The sequence below is a fragment of the Castor canadensis genome, chromosome 6 (assembly GCF_047511655.1).
Source record: "Castor canadensis chromosome 6, mCasCan1.hap1v2, whole genome shotgun sequence".
NCBI classification, from domain to species: Eukaryota; Metazoa; Chordata; class Mammalia; order Rodentia; family Castoridae; genus Castor; species Castor canadensis.
Window position 1 is genome coordinate 39897594 of NC_133391.1, and position 21605 is coordinate 39919198.

General features: G+C 45.3%; 1 protein-coding gene across 7 annotated transcripts in view; it reads right to left on the reverse strand.

The window, feature by feature from the left end:
* The window catches only part of Prmt8 (protein arginine methyltransferase 8), a 140926-nt gene that overhangs the window by 45274 nt on the left and 74047 nt on the right, over positions 1-21605 (reverse strand). For 3 of the 7 annotated variants that reach the window (XM_074076262.1, XM_074076260.1, XM_074076258.1), the window contains one exon: positions 9973-10158. In XM_074076262.1, the coding sequence (XP_073932363.1) occupies positions 9973-10053 (81 nt within the window). In that variant the 5' untranslated portion in view covers positions 10054-10158. Of the gene's footprint in view, positions 1-8067; positions 8158-9364; positions 9469-9972; positions 10159-16923; positions 17039-19282; positions 19496-21605 lie in introns of those variants that run through there. The other 4 variants (XM_074076261.1, XM_074076264.1, XM_074076259.1 and 1 more) reach the window with 4 other exon arrangements.

Here is a 21605-nt window from a genome sequence, read left to right on the forward strand (position 1 = left end):
TTTCACCATGAATTGGTATTTAATTCTTTTAAATACCAATGCTTTTCCTACATTTATTGAGATAGATACGAGTTTTCTCTTTTATTCTGTTAATGTGTTGAACTCCACAGATTGTTTTGGAGCATTTTTGTTATTGTTGTTGTTTCTTTGAGACAGGGTCTCCCTATGTAACTCAGGCTGGCCTCAAACTTATGATCCTCCTTCCTCAGCCTACCTAGTGTTGGGATTACAGGAGTGGGCCACCATGCCCAGCCTGTAATACTAGTTTTGAATGTTAAACCATGCTTTATCATGATGTATTACCCTTTTTAAGTATTGTGGGGGTTTATTAACTCATATTTTATTGGTATCTACATTTCGGAGGGGCATTGGTCTGTGATTTCCTCTTACCCTCTCAAGTAATAAAATTATGCAGGGCTCATTTCCTAAGTCAAGAAGAGTCCTCCTTCATACATTCTGCCAAAGTTTGTGTGATACTGGTATTTTTTGTCATTAAATAATTGATATTTTTCACCAGTAAAACCATACAGTCCTGGAGGTGTTGGTGCAGGTTTTAAATTATGACTTCAATATTTTTAATTTGAGTTTCTATGTATTTTATATCAGTTCTGACAAGGTACTTTTCTAATAAACTTACCAATTTCATCTAAGCTGTCAAATTTGGGGGAATATAATTGACATAATATTCTCTTGTTATTGCCAAATGCCTGCAAAATCCGTAAGGATGTTCTTGCCTTTATTTACGATGTTATAATTTGTGTTTACTCAATTTTGTTTTATTTCTTTTTGTTAAGAATATGATGTTTGTTTGCTTGTTTGTTTTTCCTGATCACAATAGATAAGTGTTATCAATTTAATTAGTCTTTTTAAAAACTAATTTTGGGGTTATATATGACAAACCCATAACTAGCATCACGCTGAATGGTGAAGACTTGAAAGCATTTCCTCCACAAGTGTGTCCGTGCTCCCCACTCTTATTCAGTATCACACCTAAATACCTAGCCTGAGCAACAAGGCAGAAGAAAGAAAGAAAAGACACACAGAGAAAGGGAAGAAGTCAAGTTATCCCTATTTGGAAGTAATATGATTCCCTATTTAAAATACCCTGAAAGACTCACCAGAAAACTCTTAGACTTGATAAATACTTGCAGCAAATTAGCAGGTTACAAAATCGACATTCAAAAATCAGTAGCTTTTCTAGATTCCAATAATAAACAGGTTGAGAAAGAAATCAGGAAAAGAATTCACAACAGCCTCACAATAAATAAATAAATATAAACAAAATACCTAGACATAAACCTAACAAAGGAGGTGAAAACCTCTCCAACGAACACTATAGAACACCAATGAAAGAAACAGAAGAAGACACTAGAACATGGAAAGACCTCCATGTTCATGGATCAACAGAATTAATATTGTGAAAATGGCCTTATTAGCAAAAGCAATCTACAGATTCAATGCAATCCCACCAAAATCCAATGTCATTCTACACAGAGCTAAAAAAACAAAAAAATCCTATAGATTTGTGTAGAAGCACAAAAGAGCCTGAATAGCCAAAGCAAGTCTGAGCAAATGCTGGAGACATCACCATACCTGACTTCAAATTATACTACAGAGTCATAGTAACAAAAACAGCATGGGTAGTGGCACAAAAACAGACACGCAGATCAATGGAACAGAAGATCCAGAAATAAACTCACACAGCTACACTCATCTGATTCTCAGCAAAGGTGCAAAAAACATATGTTGGAGAGATGACAGCCTCTTTAACAAATGGTGCTTGGAAAACTGAATATCCATATGTAGAAGACTGAAACTAGATCCCTATCTCTCCCCCTGTACAAAAATCAATTCAAAATGGATCAAAGACATTAATTTAAGACCAGAAACTTTGAAACTGCAAGAGGAAAACATAGAGGAAACACTTTAAGATCTTGGCCAAGCACGCATCCAAAAAGGAGAACTGCAGGCCAATCTCCTTAATGAACATCAATGCAAAAATCCTCAATAAAATAATGGCAAACCAAATCCAACAACATATCAACAACTTCAGCAATGTAGCAGGATACAAGATCAACTTACAAAAATCATTAGCTTTTCTATACACCAAAAATGAATAAACTGAGAAAGAATATATGGAAACAATTCCATTTACAATAGCCTCAAAAAAAAAATCAAATACCTTGGAGTAAACTTAACAAAAGATGTTAATGACCTCTACAAGGAGAACTACAAACCACTGAAGAAAGAGACTGACGAAGACTACAGAAGATAGAAAGATCTCCCATGCTCGTGGACTGGTAGAATCAACATAGTAAAAATGGCTGTACTACCAAAAGCAATCTACATGTTCAATACAATTCCCATCAAAATCCCAATGACATTCATCACAGAGATTGAAAAATCTACCCTAAAGTTCATTTGGAAACACAAAAGACAGCAAATAGCCAAGGCAATACTCAGTCAAAAGAACAATGCTGGAGGTATCACAATACCTGACTTCAAACTATATTACAAAGCAATAACAATAGAAACAGCATGGTACTGGCACAAAAACAGATGTGAAGACCAGTGGAACAGAATAGACGACCCAGCTATGAATCCACAACAGCTATGCCTGCCTTATCTTTGACAAAGATGCCAAAAACGTGGAGAAAAGACAGCCTCTTCAACAAATGGTGCTGGGAAAAGTGGTTATCTGCCTGCAAAAAACTGAAACTAGATCCATGCGTGTCACCCTGTACTAGTATTAAAGTGGATTAAGGACTTTAATATCAGACCCAAAACTCTGAAGTTAGTATAGGAAAGAGCAGGGAATACTCTGGAAGCAATAGGTATAGGCAAGGACTTCCTCAATAGAACCCCAGCAGCTCAGCAACTAAGAGAAAGGATGGACAAATGGGACTACATGAAATTAAAAAGCTTCTGCACAAAAAAAGAAATGGTCTCTAAGTTGAAGAGACCACCCACAGAGTAGGAGAAAATATTCGCTTGCTATACATCAGACAAAGGACCAATAACCAGAATATACAGGGAGCTAAAAAAACAAAACTCTCCCAAAATCAATGAACCAATAAAGAAATGGGCAACTGAACTAAACAGAACTTTCTCAAAAGAAGAAATTCAAATGGCCAAAAAACACATGAAAAAATGCTCACCATCTCTGGCCATAAAGGAAATGCAAATCAAAACACACTAAGATTCCACCTCACCCTGTTAGAATAGCTACCATCAAAAACACAAACAACAACAAATGCTGGTGAGGATGAGGGGAAAAGAATCCTCAGACAGTGCTGGTGGGAATGTAAGCTAGTACAGTCACTTTGGAAAATGATATGGAGGCTTCTTAAAAAGCTAAACATTGATCTACCATTTGATCCAGCAATCCCACTCCTGGGGATATACCCAAAAGAATGCGACTCAGGTTACTCCAGAGGCACCTGCACACCCATGTTTATTGCGGCACTATTCACAATAGCCAAGTTATGGAAACAGCCAAGATGCCCCACTACTGATGAGTGGATTAAGAAAATGTGGTATCTATACACAATGGAATTTTATTTAGCCACAAAGAAGAATGAAATTTTGTCATTCGCAAGTAAATGGGTGGAACTGGAGAACATCATCTTAAGTGAAGTTAGCCAGGCTCAGAAGGCCAAAAATCACATGTTCTCCTTCATATGCGGATTACAGACCCAAAACACATGCAATAATATTATTGGACATGGGTCACACACTAAGGGGAGATCACGCACAGTGGAAATAGAGAAAGGGAAGGAAACCTAGAACTTGAATGTGGTTGATGTGCTCACTGTAGGAGTGAATAAAGTAATTTTAAACTGGCAGAGGCCACTATGGGAAGGTGACCAGGAAGTATGAAGACGTCTGGCAGAGATGAACCAATTCAGGTTGCAATACACATGTGCATGGAAGCAATACTAGGAATCTCTGTGTATACCCATCTTTATGTCAAACTAGCAAAAATGCTATGTCTTTCTTATTATCTCTTATGTTTTCTCTTCAACAAAATTGGAGAAGAGGACAGAACAGGTTCTACCTAGAAGGGAGGGAAGGCACAAAAAATGTACACACTTTTGAGTAAATGTAAAAATTATAAAATTAAAGGAGAGAAAAAAACAGATATGGGCAAGATGAAATGAAAAATAATAAAAACAGTGATGGGGTAGTTAAAGATGTTTTGCTGTTTAGCAAAACACTTTATTTCGATAAAAAATACCTAATTAAGAAAAAGATACAGGAGAAGGCAATGAAGTTCTGAGTGATACTCTAATAGCTCAGGAAGTAATACCAAGAATTGACAAATGAGGCTTCATCAAATTAAAAATGACTTCTGCACAGCCAAGGCAACAAGTACCAGAGTGAAGACATGGCCTACAGAATGGGAGAAATTCTTTGCCAACTGTTCATCTGACAGGGGATTAATATCCAGGATATATAAAGAATTCCAAAAATGCCAAAAGAACAAACAATCCGATCAATAAATGGACAGATGAATGGAACAGAGACTTCTCAAAAGAAGTATTCAAGTCAATAAATACATGACAGCATATTCAGGATCCTTAGCCATCAAGAGAATGCAAGTCAAAATGACACTGATATTCCATATCATCCAATCAAAATGGCTATCATCAAAAAACAAGGCGGCCATGGTGCCGTGTACCTATGGTTTCAGCTAGCTGAGAGGCAGAGGTAGGAGGATGGTGGTCTGAGGTCAGCCAGGGCAAACTTAGCACTAGACCCTATCTAATAGCAAAAAGGACGGGGAAGATGGCTCAAATGGTACAGTGCTTGCCTAGCACAAAGCTTGGAGTTCAATCCCCAATACCAACAAAACAAAACACTGATGAGGACGTGAGGACACAGAGGACACAGCCACTATGGAAATCAGTAGAGAGGTTTCTCAAAAAACTAAAAATATAACTACTATACAATTTAACCATACCACTCCTGGACATATGCCAAAGGAATCAAAGTCAGCATACAGCAAAGGCACCTGCACACCCATGTTCATTGCAGCACGGTCCACAATAGCCAAGCTATGGAATCAGCAAAGGTGCCCATCAACGGATGAATGGATAAAGAAAATGTGGCCTATATACACAATGGCGTATTCTTCCACCATGAAAGGAGAATGAAATCATGCCATTTATAAGGGCGTGGATGAAACTGGAGACAATTATGTTAAGCAAAATAAGCCAGTCTAAAAAAATAAATATCATATTTTTTTTCATATGCAAAATCTAGTTTTAAAAAAAGACAAGAAAGCAGAAAGGGGATTATTTGGGAAGAAGAAGGGAATGGGGGAGGGGTAGTACAATGAAGGTAATGGGGCAGTAAATATGATCAAAGTACATCAAGTGCATGAATGAAAGAGTTGTGATGAAACCCATCATTTTATACAATTAATCTAGAATAATTAAAATTTTAAAAACTAACCTTTGGCTCTGTTGTTTTTCTCTATTGTCTGATTCCTATTTCATTGGCTTCTGCTCTCATTTTTATTATTTTCTTTCTTTGGCTTATTTGAGTTTTATTTGTTCTTCTTTCTCTATTTTGTAAGGTGGTAACTTTGATCATTGATTTTACACCTTTTTCCTTGTTTTTCCTAATATAAGCATTTAAAGCTATAAATTGCCCACTAGCTACATCCCACAAATTTTGATGTGTTCTGTTCTCACTATTACCTGGTTTTGAATGCTCTGTAATTTCTTGTGTGTTTTCTTCTCAGACCCATGGGTTATTAAGAAAAGAGCTGTTTAATTTTCAATTATTTGGAGATTTTATAGATAAATTGCTGTTATGGGTTTCTAATTTAATTCATTTTTACCAAAAAAAAAAAGTACACTGCATGACTTCAATCTTTTGAAGTTTATTGAGATTTGTTTTATGACAAAATGCAATAGTTTGGATCCTGAATGTCTCTCAAAAGCTCATGTGTTGAAGGCTTGCACTACTGGGAAACAGTGGGGCCTATAGGAGGAAGTTAGGTCACTGGGGTGTGCCTGGGAAGGGGATGGGACCTCTCTCCCTTCCTGTTTCTCTCTTTTGCTTCCAGGCTCCCATGAGGTGAGCAGCTTGGCTCACCATGCCCTCTCCACCATGAAGTGCCTCACCACAGGCCCAAAAGCAATGGGAAAGCTGATCAACACATCCAATCTCTCTTAGTGAATGTTCCCATGTGTTTTCTGTAATTTGGAGATAGATGCTCTATAAAGGACAATTAAGTCAGGTTTTTGTAGGGTTCCAATTTTCTATATCCTTATTGATTTTTTTGTTTTTTGGTAGTACTGGGGATTGAACTCAGGGCCTCACACATGCTAGGCAAGCATTCTACCACTTGAGCTACACCCCCCAGCCCCTTATCAATTTTTAATGGATTTATGCCATCAATTACCGAGAGAAAAGTGTTCAAAACACTTAAGTACAGTTGGGCATTTGTCTTTCTCTCCTTTTAGTTCCATAGATCTTACTTCATTCATGTTTTTACAGCTCTGTGCACACAGTTGTGACCACAGTGTATCACCTTGGCTGGGTTGAACTACATTTCCTAGAATTCTCCTGTTTCCAGTTAAAAGTACATCACTGGAAAGATGCTTATGAGATGTGGAAGGTAGACAGGAGGCAGGAACTGTTCTGAAGCCCCACTACTTCCTCTACTGCCCTAGGATTGATGTCTTTAAGGTTATTAGAAGTCAAATAGGGTGAAGGGCTAGTTAGGTAGAGTTCATTTTTGCCTTTAAACACTCTGAAGGTGAGCTTAAGCCTCTCTCTCCAGATCTCTAGGACCCAACACCACAAGACTACAAGGTGGTATCTCTTGAAAGCAGGCAAAAGGCCTGATATTGCAATGCTCAGCAAACAGGAAGACAGCACTGTGCAGCATGCAGTGCCCCACACAGCTGCTGAGGCCAGAGTTCTTGAATCCAAAGCACATCTCCACTGCTGTTGGGCTTTCTGACCCAGGCCATCATATAGGTTTCTGGGCCTCGATTTCCTCATCTGGAAAATGGGGTCATATTAGCACCTGCTTTAGGACTATTGTGATGATGAAATAAGTATAGGAAGCTTCACAAAAGTGTTAGCATTGGATCTTCCTGATAATTACAACTCTTTTTTTTCATCAGTGCAAGTAAGTTGTTGAGAGTAAGTAGGCGACAGAGGAAAACTATGACAAAGGTGTCAGAAATGTTCAATCATGACCAGGAATGGTTGTTCACGTGTGTAATCCCAGCTATTTTGGAGGCAGAGATTAGGAAGATCATGGTTCTAGGCCAACCTGGGCAAAAAAAGTTAGTAAGATCCCTGTCTCAACAAACAAGCTCAGCATTGTGGTGTATGTATATGGTCCCATCTACACAGCAGGTGTAAGTAGGAAGATCACAGTCCCAGGCTGGCCTGGGCAAAAAGGAAGGCCCTGTCTCCAAAATAACCAGGGCAAAAACAGCTGGAAGTATGACTCATGTGATAGAGTGCTCCTGCATAGCAAGCTTGAAGCCTTGATCCAAATCCCAGCACTGCCCAAATACATAAATAATTCAAGAGAGCAGTTCTACAGGCCAGAGGTGGCCCAGCAACTCATCGGGAGCCTGCTAGAAGAGATCAGGGAGACTTGTGGGGAAAAAGCTGGAAGGCAGGGATGCTGGATTGAGGTGCCTTCCTTCTTGGTTGGTTTCCTAATGGGAATTTCAAGAGAGGCATTTAAGGTCCCTGGAATCTCCTGGGATCCTTGGTCTCTCTTCCCAGGGATCTGACACAGGCCGGTTAGGACTTGTCACCTGAACATGCCCTTCAATTAGGGCCAGGCTCCCAAAGAGGAGCAGCTTTCAAAGGAGTCCCTTCCACCCTCCAGAAACTCTCACAAACTTAGGGCAGGAACCTGTACACATCCCCCAACCCCTACCCGATGTTGAGCAGGGCGAAGGCGTGGTAGTTCACCCACTTGTCCAGAGGGGGCGTTTGCCCCTCACCCTGGGGTCAGAACCCTCAGTCCCAAGCCAATGCCCAGACTTAATGGTTTCCTAGAGAGGGCAGTTCAAAGAGCCAAACCTTGAGCCTCCGTGGGGTGGTGAGGCTGAGGCTTCCCAAGTCTAGAAGCAACTGATGGGTCCCCTCTTCCATCCTCTACCTCCATGCTGGCTGCCAAGGAACCAGAGGGAACAAATGAGTCCTTTTGATTCATGAGATTTCCAGAAGAAGGGAGACAAGGAAAGATGAAGGGAGGGAAGGAGACAGAAAGGGAAGGAAAGAAGGGAGAGAAAGAGGAAGGAAAGAAGAGAGGGAGGAAGGCAGGAAGGCAGGAAGGAAGGAAGAAAAGAAGGAAGGAAGGAAGGTTCTAGAAGCTGTATGAAATGGCCCTAGGGGAAGTTTAATTCCTAGCTCTGTGTTCATTCACTCATGGCCTTGTGCAAAGAGACAGCAAAGATGAGCATTGTTTTGATTTCTAAGGCCCTAGATCATCTGAGAAATGGGGACAAGCTGTGACTCCAAGCTCATAGGGTTAACCTGAGGAATAAGTGAGCCAATAATATCAAATGCCTGGAACAATATCCAGCATGCAGTGAACTTTAAAAAATAAAAACTGCTGACGATTATGGTGAAGTACCTTCCAGCTCAGCGGTATTGCAATTTGGACAAAGGCAGAGCTTAGAGCATCATCTAATTAGAAGGGGGAACTTAGAGACTTGTTTTGGAAATGCACTTGCATTTGTTTGTTCTTTTGTCAATGTTTTCTTCATTTCTACTGTAAAGGGATCCTGGGAATATTTTCTTCTCATTAGGATGAAGTAAACAGATCCATATAATGTGCTTAGAGCTGTGTCTGACACTTAGTAAGCACCCAGTGCATGCTAGCTGCTTATCTGCAGTGGCTGAAGGTTATGGAAATGGGGTAAAGAGTGAGGGCTCGCTTCTGCCCCTGTGATAGCCAAGAACCTCACTAGAAGGTTCTGTTTTGTTCCACAGCTAACCTAAGACTTCCCCGCTACGGTGTAACACAGTACTCAGCTTTACTTATTTCCTAATGAATATTCCATTCTAAATTCCCAGGAGTGATTGTGTGCAGGGGACATAAGCCAAAGCCAGCCAAGCCAAAGAAGCAGACTTAGGACCACACGGTATAATTCTGTAAGTTTTGGACCCTGGGATTCATTACCTCCTCCTGTTGACACCGTCAGGTGACCACCCCTCCTACTCTACATCATATGTCTCAAAGGACTACCCCACCAACCTGCTTCAGTGCATGGACACATGGTCCAGAAGTAGCCAATCACTGTGTTTCTGAGCACTGACCCAGGCATGGCCAGTCAGTCACATGAGTGGGCCAGGTGGCCCAGGACTGACTCACCAGATTCACTAGGTAAGGGAAGTTGTCATCGACACAGAGTTGCTGAGCTGGTAGAAAGACAGGCCGTCATTGCTGGGGCCATCTCTGCCACCACACAGGACCTCCTGAGGATGGGCCAAACAAAGCAGAGCGAAGAGAACAGGATTCCTGACAAAGCTAGAGTGCCAGACCTGAGCCAAATAACAAGGGGTTTCCTGCATCTCTTCTTCTGGGCATGCTCACTGGGCTAAAGAATGGACATCCTGACCTCCAGAAGGCTTTTTCAGCCTCAGACCCCAACTGCAAGACCCAGCATCATCCCAGCCACACTGCATGTCCTCAGCTGGTGGTCCGAGAGAGACACAGAGGCTGGAAGGTGACGCAGATCAGCCTGACATGTCCCTTGCTCTCCATCTTGCTTACCAAGTAGAATACAGAGTCTCACACTTGCACCTGCTCACCTGCTGCAGGCCTGACCCTGACCCTGACCCTGAGCCTCTAGTAGGGCCACATGAGATGGACAGAGGGCCAGGTCCTACGGGTGATGGGAGAATTGCCTTTTGTGATGATACAGAGTTGAGCATCCTATGCTGCCTTTGGACCATTGACAAAATGGCAGGGTCATTTACCTCGTGGATTCCAAAGTGGGCATAGGAGTCAAAGTAATAATCTCTTGACGTCATCTCCTCTGGGTTCAGCAACTTGGACATCTTGCCCCGTCCCGGGCAGCTGGGCTGAGTAGATACATGGTGAATACATTGCACAGGCTTGGGTGGGATGACAGGCTGAGGGGGCTGAGATGGCGCACTGCTCACCTGCAGGGGGGACAGAAGGAGACCGGCATGAAAAGAGGCAACAAAGTCCTTCCGTCTGAGAAGTCCCTCCTCCTCCCCCTTCCCAGCCTGGTTCCTGCAACCATTCTGCAGGGCCAGTGACCCCTTCAAGCTTCCTGGTCACCAGATTGATGGCTGTGAGTTGCAGAGAAGTGGCAGGCTACAGACATGCCAAACAGACCTGGATTGAACCCAGTTCCAGCACTTACTGACTGGGAGACTGAGCTGATGCAGGCTTCAGTTTCCATATCTGGTAATTGGGAAAATAATATCTTCCTTTCAAAGGTAAACAGGGAACACTCAACAAAGGGAAAGATGTTCAGGACAGCGTGGTAGCTAAGAGTGTAGGTTCCAGAGTGAGCCTACTGTGTCCTGAATCCCAGCTCTGTGGCTCGCTCCCTCTATAGTTTGTGTGGTGTGTCACCCAGGGATTCATATGCCAGTGTGGCCATGTGAGAGGTAGTACAATGTCTAAGAGGTGGAGCACACTGAGAGGGGATGGGGTCATTGGGGATGTGCCCTTGGAAAAGATTAACCTAATTCTCCCATGGGATCCTAACTCATTCTCACAATAAAGAGCCAAATCCATGCCAGCACCATATTTTTGGACCTCCAGAATTGTGAGGTAAATAAACCTCTTTCCTTTGCAAATTACCCAGCCCCAGGTATTTCCATTATAGCAACAGAAAGCTGACTATGACAGTAGCCATACAATGGTGACCAACATTATTAACCCCTCCACACCTTAGTTCTCCTTCTCCAGAATGAGAATAAAATGGTCCCTGCCTCCAATATTAGACCAAGCCTGGTCTGATATTCAGGACAAGCCTGAATATTAGACAAGCCAGTACTTTTAAAGTACTGAGGAAAGGGTAGGCACATAGTGTTTATTAAATGAAAACAGTACTAGCTTTAGAAAGACTAAAGTACAATCTTTGGAAAGACCAAGCCCATGGTCTTCTCTCCATCCAAGGCACACCAAACTATCATAGGACTTGGTCCCCCAGATGCGGGTCTCGTCTTATGTTTTAGTACGTCACATCTTATGTTGTCCTGGCCCCTGGTTTCTAACTCATGGTACACCTAAGCATAAACACTGTGACTGTCCAACCTGGTTGGCCTCCTGCCTGAACACCACCCATTCTTACTCTTTCTGAGTTCCCCAGTCCTGACATCCTGTCCAAATTTCCTTCCCATTGCAGCCACCCATCACTGCTCACCCCTTCCCCCCACAGGCTGAGGGGAGGCAGAAAGAGGTGCAGATCAGAGAGTCTGGAGCCCAGAGTGATGCTCAAACTTCAGTACAGAAGTATAGCTGTACCAGAAGACATCCTGGCCCTGGAGATCCGGAGGTACCGGGCATAGAAAATGCCCCAAAGTAGGATTATCCACTAGCTAGTCATCTGGAGCCATCAATCAGAGGTCCAGGATTTTATACTAGCTTTAGTAAAATTAAAAATAGATATTGAGGACAGATAGCACAGTCATTGGGAGTCCAAACTCCCAGGACCACACTGCCTGGCTCTGAGACTCAGCTCTGCTGTTTGTTGGCTATGTGACCTTAAAAAGCCATTTGTCACCACTACCCTTTAGTTTCCTCCTCTATAAAATACAGACCATCATAAAACCTACCTGGAAAAATGGTCAAAATGTTTGGATGAGTTTATAGATCTACGGACTTTATAACAGGACCTGGCACGTATTAAGTGCTTATTTTTACAAGTATTTAATTCTGATCACATAAATCAGATCCCTGTTGAATGTCCATCCATGAACTGAGTTACCTTAGAATCAGGATTGCAGATCTCAGGACAGAATGGATCAAGAAATCTAAGAGATTTCTTCACCCTCTCTCATGCCATGAGCACAGCCCCAGGACTGCCCTGTGTCCAGGGCTAGAGGACAGAGAGCCAGGAGAGTGTGATGGTCCCATTTTCCTGGTGTATCTAGGCTACTGCCTCTGGGAAATAGCAGGCTTCCCAGTTTAGTAACATCAGCTTTCAGGTCAACGAGATGCCGAGCTTGCTGGCAGAGCAGCAAGTGGGGCTGCCTCATTAGAATGCAGCAGGTGTGCCCACCCTCAGCTTGGCATGTTGGTCACGGTCTCTGGGAGGCTAAAAATAGATTGTGTCAATTGCACACTCCCGTGCAGGCTGCAGAGTCACCTCTAAAGCTGAAAAAGGCTCTGTGCACACAGTTGGCCCCAACAGTTGGACTCTATTTAAATATATTAAGGAGAGAAAAACTCCTGCATGGTCAAGGTCATGGAGCCTCTAGCACCCCTTAGCTGTCATTCAACTCTAAGTCCAAGATCCCCTTTTCCAGGGGGCTCCCTGAGTCTCTGTCCCCAATAGCCAACTTATAAAGTGTCTACCATGTGCCAGGCATGGGGTTGGAAGGGGGACATTGACTTCAACAGCCACAGGTCATAGGAACAAAAAGATGACTCTGGGCTGGTCTCTGGTCCTCAAGACCATCGGTCCAACTCATCCTTCTTCAGAGAGGACTTGAACTCTGCCTGTGGATGACAGGTATGCCCTCTCCCAGGAGGCTAGGAGTGGGTGGGAATAGCAATGAATGACCTTTGATCCTTGGCATCAGCTACATGGGGGTGTTGCTTTGGATTCCACCAGCTGCAGCAGGGTACTGTGTGAAAGAAAGAGACATCTGGAAAAGGTGTCTCCCAAAGACTCTGCTTTCTAGACCCTCGGATCCTTAGTGGGTCCTCTTAAGCTGGAATAAAGTATATCCTACAAAAGAAGTTCAACCAAGTTGTAAAAGAAGGTTCTGTGTTTGAGTCCTCCTTTAGAAAGATGAATTGGCAAGTGTACAGCAGGAGGCAAGGAGGAGAGAAGAGTACAGGGACAGTGTTGGAGAGTCTGTCTGCCAGAAAAGTACAGAAAGAGAATCTATAGGTGTTGGCAGTTGACGGAACGTGGAGGAAGAGCGAAGTTGGAATCAAAGATAACTTCCATGTTGCAAGCCTGGGTGAGTAGGAAAATAATGGTGACATTCACAGAACTAAGCAAGTCAGCAGTAAGAGCAGGTGGGGGTGGGGAAATGATGAATTTCAATTTGGATATGTGGAGTCTGAAATGCCATTGAGTCATATGAGAAAAGATGGCTAGCCAGCAGATATTAAGACAGTTCCAGTCAATAAATATCATGAAACAAAAATGACAAATGTTGAGGAGTATACCCAACATACATGGCGGACAAAGGTTAACAACTGATGTGTGGACAGAGAGTTCTTACAAACCGATAAGAAAGAGATGAACACCTCCAATTTAATGTGTGGGCAAAGAATCTTCTAGTCTATTCACCTGGAAATAAATACTGATGGAGAATTAACATATACCAAAAACATCTAACTTCACTAGAGATTAGATAAATTCAAAATAGAACAAAAACCTATCTCCTCTCCCCTTTTCCATGAGGCTCCCTGACTCTCTTCCCAGTAACCAACTTATGAAGTGTCTACCATGTGCCAGGTATTGCATGAAGCAAAGTGCTGAATGGATGTGAGGGAAGCACCAACTTCAACAGCCATAGGTCAGGTCATGGGGACAAAGAGGTGACTAGGAACTCTGCCTGTAGGCTGACAGATGTGCTCTTTCCAGGGGCTGGGAGTGGATGGGAATAGCAATGACCTTGGATCCTTGGGCATCCAGCTGGATGGGGTATTGCTCTGAATTCTGAACACCTGCTTAAGAATGGCACTGTACAGGTCCTGTGAGAGCAACAAGAGATGCATAGGAACTTATGGCTCCATATAGACAAATAGGAACTTGTATAGGAATCCAGACTTCTAACTATGAAGGTGGTTCAACTGCAAATGAAGGATCTTGGGAGGGGCTCTGAAAACTTGGCCTTTGATTCAGCTGCCTCCCCACCTGTGGCCAGGAGAGACTAGAGGAACATAGACCATGGATCTGGGGGATGTCAGTGGTCTCCTTTGTAGAGTCAAAAGACCCAACCCCTCCCCTGGTCATGCTGAGCAACCAGAGGCACAGAGTGAAGGAAGTCTCCAATGCTTGTATGACACATGGGCAGAAAGTCAGCCAAAGGATTGGGGCTCACACTGGGAAATGGAGTCCTCCTGATCCCCAACCCCCACAGGTGTGGCCATCACAACTCCAGTGTGGCCACATGCCCAAATACCTTCCCCCTGAGCATCTCACCCCAACCCAGTCCCACGACATTGAGTCCAGGCTGCCCTGGAGTCCCGGTCTGCCTGCTTTGCACAGTTGTCCAGTTTGGGGAACAATTTCTGCTTGGTGGCCTCCCCACTGGCTCTGCCTAAGACCCAGGATGCAGCATATGCAAGGGCTCCTATCCTGCCCGTTCCTACCTCCTCCCAAGGGTGCAGTCGCAGGGGGCGGCTATTGCTTGAGGGCTCCCCCTGCCATCTGGGGTCCTGTCTGCTGAGCATCAACATTCTGCTGGGCTTTGTGACTTGGTCCTCTCCTCGTGATGCCAGCTGCAGACCAGGATTCTGCAGACATGTGTCTGGCCTCCTGGCTGGCCTTTCCCTGGATCTTCCGCCCAGCTCTTCTCCCAGTCTACCCATTCCACTGGGGGGCCCAGGCCCAGGTGTGGGGAACCTAAGACAAGTTGACAGACATAGTAGCATCAAAGTGTGAGGCCAAGAGGAAGATGGCACCCCAAGGAGGGCTCCAGCTGATCCTTGAAGGGTGGGTAGGATTTCCGCAGGTGGGGGTGGAGACTCAGGGAGAGCATTTCAAACTCACCCCACCTCCACCTGGAAAGGAGGGTAGATGACAGGTGGATGATGCCTACAGTGTTGACAGAGGGCCCACTCTGCTGAGCACTTTGCAAACATCGCTTCATGAAATCTTCATAATAACTAGACGAGGTGCTGAAATTTACAGACGAGAAAACTAAAGCTCACAAACACTGGAGTCATTTGCCAGAGCTAGCAAGTCACAGAGCCAGGAAGTAAACTAGCATCTCTGAGACGCCAAAGCTTGTGCTTTTAACACGGATGCCACAGCGAGCTTGGCTCCATCCAACCAAACCTAACCAAGCTGCTGCCCAGAGCCAGGCCTGTGTGCTGGAATAGTGGCCGTGCTGACCCAGGCAGGAAGCCTAGCAATGGGGGAGTTGGGGCAGAAAGAGGGTCAAAGGCAGTGACTAACTGGAGGGAAGAGCTTCAGTGGGGCTAAACACAGGTACACGTTTATCCAAGGTAGTTGAGATTCAAAGGGAGCCAACAATAGGATCCAGGTTGCAGATGGAGAGACTGAGGCCCGTATAAAGAAAGGGATTTGTCTAGGGTCACACAGGCAGGCCAGACACAGATCTAGAATATTTAAGAAACTATGGTGGTGGGGGAGCCACAGGAAGGGAAGGGGAAGGGAGGGGGCGGGCATGTGAAGGGGAAGGTGGGCTGTAGCAAGGGGCAGGCGCTTTCCACACCAGGCACTGAAGCCAGCCCCAGTCCTTTGGGCTATAAATGGTTCCTCCTGGCATCAGTGCAAGCTTTAAAACATTTTTGCTGAGAACAAGAGGCTCCACTTGAGGTGCCAAATCCTGATCTGTTCTCCAAATGCCAAGAGAGCTTTTTCTAACCTGAGTCGTCTGTCCCAGCAGCAGTCTGCCCAGCTTGGAGGTGACAAGGAAGGGAGTCGAGAAAGGACTGTGGGAGGTGGGACCCCGCAGGGGAGGGGGACAGGACTTCCAGCCCAGACCTCACCCTGTTTTCTCTGTCAGCTGCCTTCACTTCTTGCCCAACTCACACTTGGCCCACCCAGTGTCACCCTCAGACACTCCCTACACCCTTTTGTCATTTCCACGTTTACACCCAAGACTGGCCTGGAAACTGTGGCCATGTTGATAATCACACAAAGAGTTAGGTCACTTGCACCATCTGTCACCTCTAGATAGGGACCAGAGCTTCACACACAGGGAGAACATTCTAGTGGAATGTCAGGCAGGTACTGCTGCCATTACAACCACTCCACTGCCTAAGATATGTAACTGTCACATCTGCCTTGGCTAAAGGTGACCTGAGGTCCACCCTCCTATCTCCTCTCCTGCACCCAAGTTTCCTAACATCTGGGCTCCAGGATGGGTTCCTGCAAAGCAAACTTAAAGCCCATACCCCCAGGAGAAAGCAGTGTGCTTGAGAAGGTAGCCCTAGCTCACTGCCCCTGCCCCTGGAGGCCAGGACCCCAAGAGTCTGGGACAGGGCTACGGGTCCTGCAAGTCATGGCTGTCTTCTTGTACTTGGCTCACAGGGCTCCCTGGCTGGCTGCGGATGGTTCACAGGCAGTCAGCGGTCATCCTCATGACCTCCCTGGAGTGATCTGCTTAGGCACAGACCCTCCCTATGTTCCCTTGCATGGGCCTAAACTCAGGGGCAAGGCCAGCCCCTGCCACCTGTCACCCCTCTGTCCTTCCTGTCTGCAGTGTCTCTGACTGTAACTCTGGTATCTTGGCAGAGCCCACCCTCACACTCTTGGACTTAAGCCGTGCACTCAGGATATGTTTCCCAGAAGCCCCTTTGCTTGGGTCCTGCAGCCTACCTTCCAAGAATCTTGGTGTACTGCCCTTGGCTGAGGCAGAGCTTCGAGGGGTCTCACTCAGGGCAGTGGTTCCCAAAGTATGGTTCCTGGACCACCAGCAGCAGCAGCAGCGGAGGCTTTCCCAAAGCCAGCTTCTCAGGCCTCCCCAGACACCACTGACTCAGAAACCCCAGGGTGGGACCTAATGGTCTGCACTCACCAAGCTCCCCAGGAGATGCTGATGGGCGCTGGTCCGCGGGGCCTTTCCCACACTTCTTTCCACAGAGAGGTGCTCCCAGAAAAAGCATCCTATCGAGTTCAGCTGGGCAAAGAACCTGAGGACATTTCTTTGTGATACTTTTCTGTTGTTTGCTTGTTTGATTTTTTGGTTTTTTTGGGGGGGACAGGGCCTCACTATGGCTGGCTTTGAACTCGGGACCCTCCTGCCTCCACCTCTCAAGTGCTCTTTGTGATACTTTAAAGCCTTTAATTTGCTAAAATGAATTGCAAATGTCTGAGAAGGAAGGAGAATGTCTGATGCCACAGATTTTGTGACCGGGACCTACTTCTTTCCCCTGGAGACCTATCAAATTGTCTAATGGTATGAGGACAAGCCTGGGCTCTGATTCAACTCAGAGTTTCTGTAATCCAACAGTGTGGACCATTGTGAGGCAGGACTCAAGCCCACTTCCAGAAGCACAGAATCAGAACACATAGGGTGAGACCCAAACTCCCCGGATGACGCCCATGAAGGCTGGTCCTGACAATGCCGCTGGGGACAGCTTCTCTATCTCCCTCTGAGTCCCCAAGTTCCAACACAACCCTGATCCTGCCTGAGCAAGACTCAGATTCTCTCACAATGACAGAGCCAGCCAAGGACCTCTAAAGAGAGGCAGCAGAAGGTTCCAGAAAGCAACTTAGCTCTAACAGCAAAGAGCTAAGTCCTGGCTCTGCAACCTTTAGGCTTTGTGACCTTGGCCACTCCCAGCCTTGCATTCCCTACCAGAGTCCCCACACTGCTCAACTTGAAGGCAGACCCAGGCTGGTGCAGAGTGCTGTACCCCTGGCTGTCCCTTTGTGCTACAACAGCAATGCCTGCTCCAGTCGAAACGGCACTGCTCCCACACAGCGCTCCCTCTGTCTCCTGGATCAGTATCACTGGCTGCGAAAGTGTCTCCTGGATTTGTTAGGCCTGACCTATTTTTTAAATAAACTGGGGCTGTTTTCCACTACAAGTCACTTTTCTCCCAAGCCTCCACATATTAAATTCCCTTCTTATATGCTCAGATATTTGGGCTGTAAGAGATGTCAGGTTAATTGGATGCTTTGGCAGTTGGCTCTTCCTCTTTAATGGGTTTAAAAAGCACACTTTTCACCCTGCATCCCCCTCCTCTTCCTCCCTCTTCCCGCCCCAGGGCAGCAGGATCCTCTTTCTCTCCTCTGGCTGAAAGGAGATGGCTGAGCACCCTGCTTCTCCTCTGCTCCCAGTTACAGAGTTAGGTTTCACTTTCAGTGCCCAATTTGCCATCAATTCTATGTCATGACTGAGGGGTCTTGGCCGGGCTCTCCTGATTTTCATTCCCAGGCTGGGGACCTCAGCAGAGGGTCTCTCCTGTATTCCCTTCCTACCTGGACAGAGTACCTGAGGTTCCACTCTCTGTTCTCTCTATGCAAAAGCCATTTCACTCTCCCACCCTAGGGCCAGGCATGGTAGCTCTCACATCTATAATCCCAGCTGCACAGGAGGCAGAGACCAAAATAGCAGCTCAACACTAGCCCAGGCAAAAAGTTAGCAAGACTCCATCTCAACAAGCAAGCCAGGTGTGGTGCTGGTGCACCTGTCATTCCAGCTACAGGGAGGCTTAAGTAGAAGATCACAGTCTAGGCTGGCCTAGACAAAAAAAAAAAAAAAGTGAGACCCTACTTGAAAAATAGCTAAAGCAAAAGGGGTGAAAGTGTGGCTCAGGTGGTAGAGCACGTGCCTAGCAAGCAAGAGGCCCTGAGTTCACACCTCAATATTGCCCCAAAAAATTCCCAAAGCCTACTCTCAGCTTCCTCTTCTGTTAAATGGCAATAATTACATGTCAGTCTTCTTGTATGGGGCTCTGTGAGGATGGAAAGATGCTGTCTGTGCAAACACTCAGAGGATATTCTCAAGTGGGACACAGGAACACAGATACCCCCTCTCACCATCTGATTCCAGGCCATGCACGATGCTAGTTTTGGATGCACTCTGGGCCTTCACTGGCACCCAGGCAGTGGTTTTGACTGTGGTCAAGCCCTGCTCTGATGAGTGCTTGATCCTGGCTCCAAACCCTCCACACTACCCATCCTCAGGCCTTCAGCTCTGCATCCCACCTCCCATCCTCCAAGCTTTCCGAGTACCACAGGATTGATACCTTCAGGAAGATGTCATCATTGGAAATCAATCACTTTCTCCAGCCCCTGATGCCTGCATTTCTCCCACTCCTATTCTAAACCCCTCAGGCACCTGCTGGCCTAACACTACTACTTAAAAGTCTGTCTTGTTTTGTGGGAAAATTGTCTTGTACAAATAGTCTCACAATTGTAGGTGTTACCTCTCCAACAGGAAGTAAATCCTCAGACTTGCAACCAGATCTCATAGGTCAGGTCTCTGTTTCTGCCTCAACACTTGGCATAAAACCAGGTCTTCAATAAAGATGTGTTGATTACAGTATCCTTACACTTGAACTGGAACGGCATTGCCCTTCATAAATATATAATCAGACAAGAGTGGAGGAGGTTCCTTCCCATAAAGCATCAGTGAACTTTCGCTCCCTTGAGAGGCTGGAGAGAGGGCAGAAAAGACAAAACTGAGACGAGTAATCATTTTATCTCCAATAATACTCAATACCCTTCGGAAGATTCATTACTACTCCAAATGTCCTTCCTGAGAAGTGTCTCCTAGAAGAAAATCCATCCAAATATGGATTACATACTAAGACTCATAATTCCAGCCATGCAGACTACAAGTGGCTTCAAGTAAGCTTGAGTATAGTTCTCAGGCATTTTCCCAACAATCTCTTCACTGCAGGTAAGGATGCCATGGCTCAGGAAAGCTGAGTAACTGATTTGCCCACACCACTTAGCTGGTGAGTAGCCAAAAGCAAACCCCTCACAATGCTCAGGCCCCACCATCTGCCCATTATATGGACCACAAAAAGGGGGAACTACAAAGCCATGTTATAATACAGAAAGAAAATCACAAAGGGTCAGGCATGGTGGTGCACACGTGTAATCCCAGCTACTCTGGAGGTAGTGATCAGGAAGATCTCAGTTCAAGGCAAGTCCAGGCAAAAAAGTTAGTGATATCCCATCTCAACCAACAATCTGGGTATGATGGTACAGGCTTAAGATCCAGCTATTGGAAAGCATAGGTAGGAAGATCAAAATCCAAGGCCGACCCTTGACAAAAACCCAAAACTCTATCATAAAATAACTAACGCAAAAAAGGGCTGGGGTCATGATTCAAGTGGTAGAGCACCTGCCCAGCAAGCATGAGGTCCTAAATTCAAACCCACACAAAAAAGAAGAAGAAGAAAAGAAAGAAAATCACAAGCTTTGGGCCAAGATAACAAACAGCTGCACCAACTTAATCCAGACTCTCACATAAGAACTCCTCTAGACACTTTCCACCTAATTCTAGCAAACCCATTTATCCAAATGAATATCTTTCCACCCAGATTCTTAGAAGTGATTCACTCCTTTAATCAGCCATTCTAATCACTGAAAGCACTGGCATTCCATCAGGTGACATCCGGGTCTAAGGTGGCCTCAGTTAGCCAACGCAGATTCCAGGGGTCTATATTTTTTTAAGTACTCTCAGGCAATTCCAACAATCACTTTAAAAGCCAGACAAAATATAAGAAGCAGCCATTCTCAAGACATTGAACACCGACAGTGGGAAATCGTGATCTCTAAGAGGTGGCAAGGTGAAACGTGAGTATCTCAGCTTATGGTTTGATGGGGAGGATCCAGGCTGCAACAAAGACAGTAGGAATCCAGGCAGAGACAATGATGTCTATTAGTGGGAGAGATGGAAGTGGAAATCTGGGAACAGATTCCTGGGGAGCAGAATATTCTTCAGAAAGAGGCTTTTTGGGGTTCTGCAGAGTGACCCCCAAGTATTCAGCTAAGACTGACCAAGCCATGCCTTCGAGAAAACCACCTGTGACCAGAAGAATCCCTCCAGTGCTCACAGAAGCTGGCATGGTTCTTGTTCCCGCCAGCTAGAGTGGAAAACTTCATAATTCACGATACTCAGGAGAGGTGTTTTGTTGCTGGGTTTTGTTTTTCCCTCGATAGAGGAAAATTAGACCTAGACTGAAACAAAGCTCAAAAGCAAGACCTGAGGTCTCACTCAGTGCTGCTCAAAGATGTTCCCCTGCATTCACGCTTTATCTCACAAAGAGACTGAGTGCTCGCTCCAGAGCCCAGGAAACCAGGGTCAGCTGTGTACAGCCACTTGATCCATGAGGCCAGAGTCCTCACTGATAAAGTTCAAGTTTATTAGCAAAGATTACAAGTCCCCACCTCCCCCCACTATGATTTGACCCTCCAACTACTCCATGAGTTCCTTCTCAGACTTCTCCTTCCTCAAATGCTGCTCCAGTCCCCCTGCCCTTTCACCAGGCCCCCTTCATGCTATCATGAGCCTCCTCGCCTTTGCCCCTGCTGCTCCTCTGCTCAGAACCACCAGCTCCTATTTCTGTACTGCCCACTTACTGACCCATAACCACCCCAGACAACCCCATCAAGTCTTCAAGGTCCAGATGACATTCTGGTTCCCCACAGCAAGTCTACTTTGAGCCCCTCATCCCACCAAGGCAGGCACCGCTGTGAAGAAATCAGTCACAGAACTTGTGATCTGCCATTTCGAGA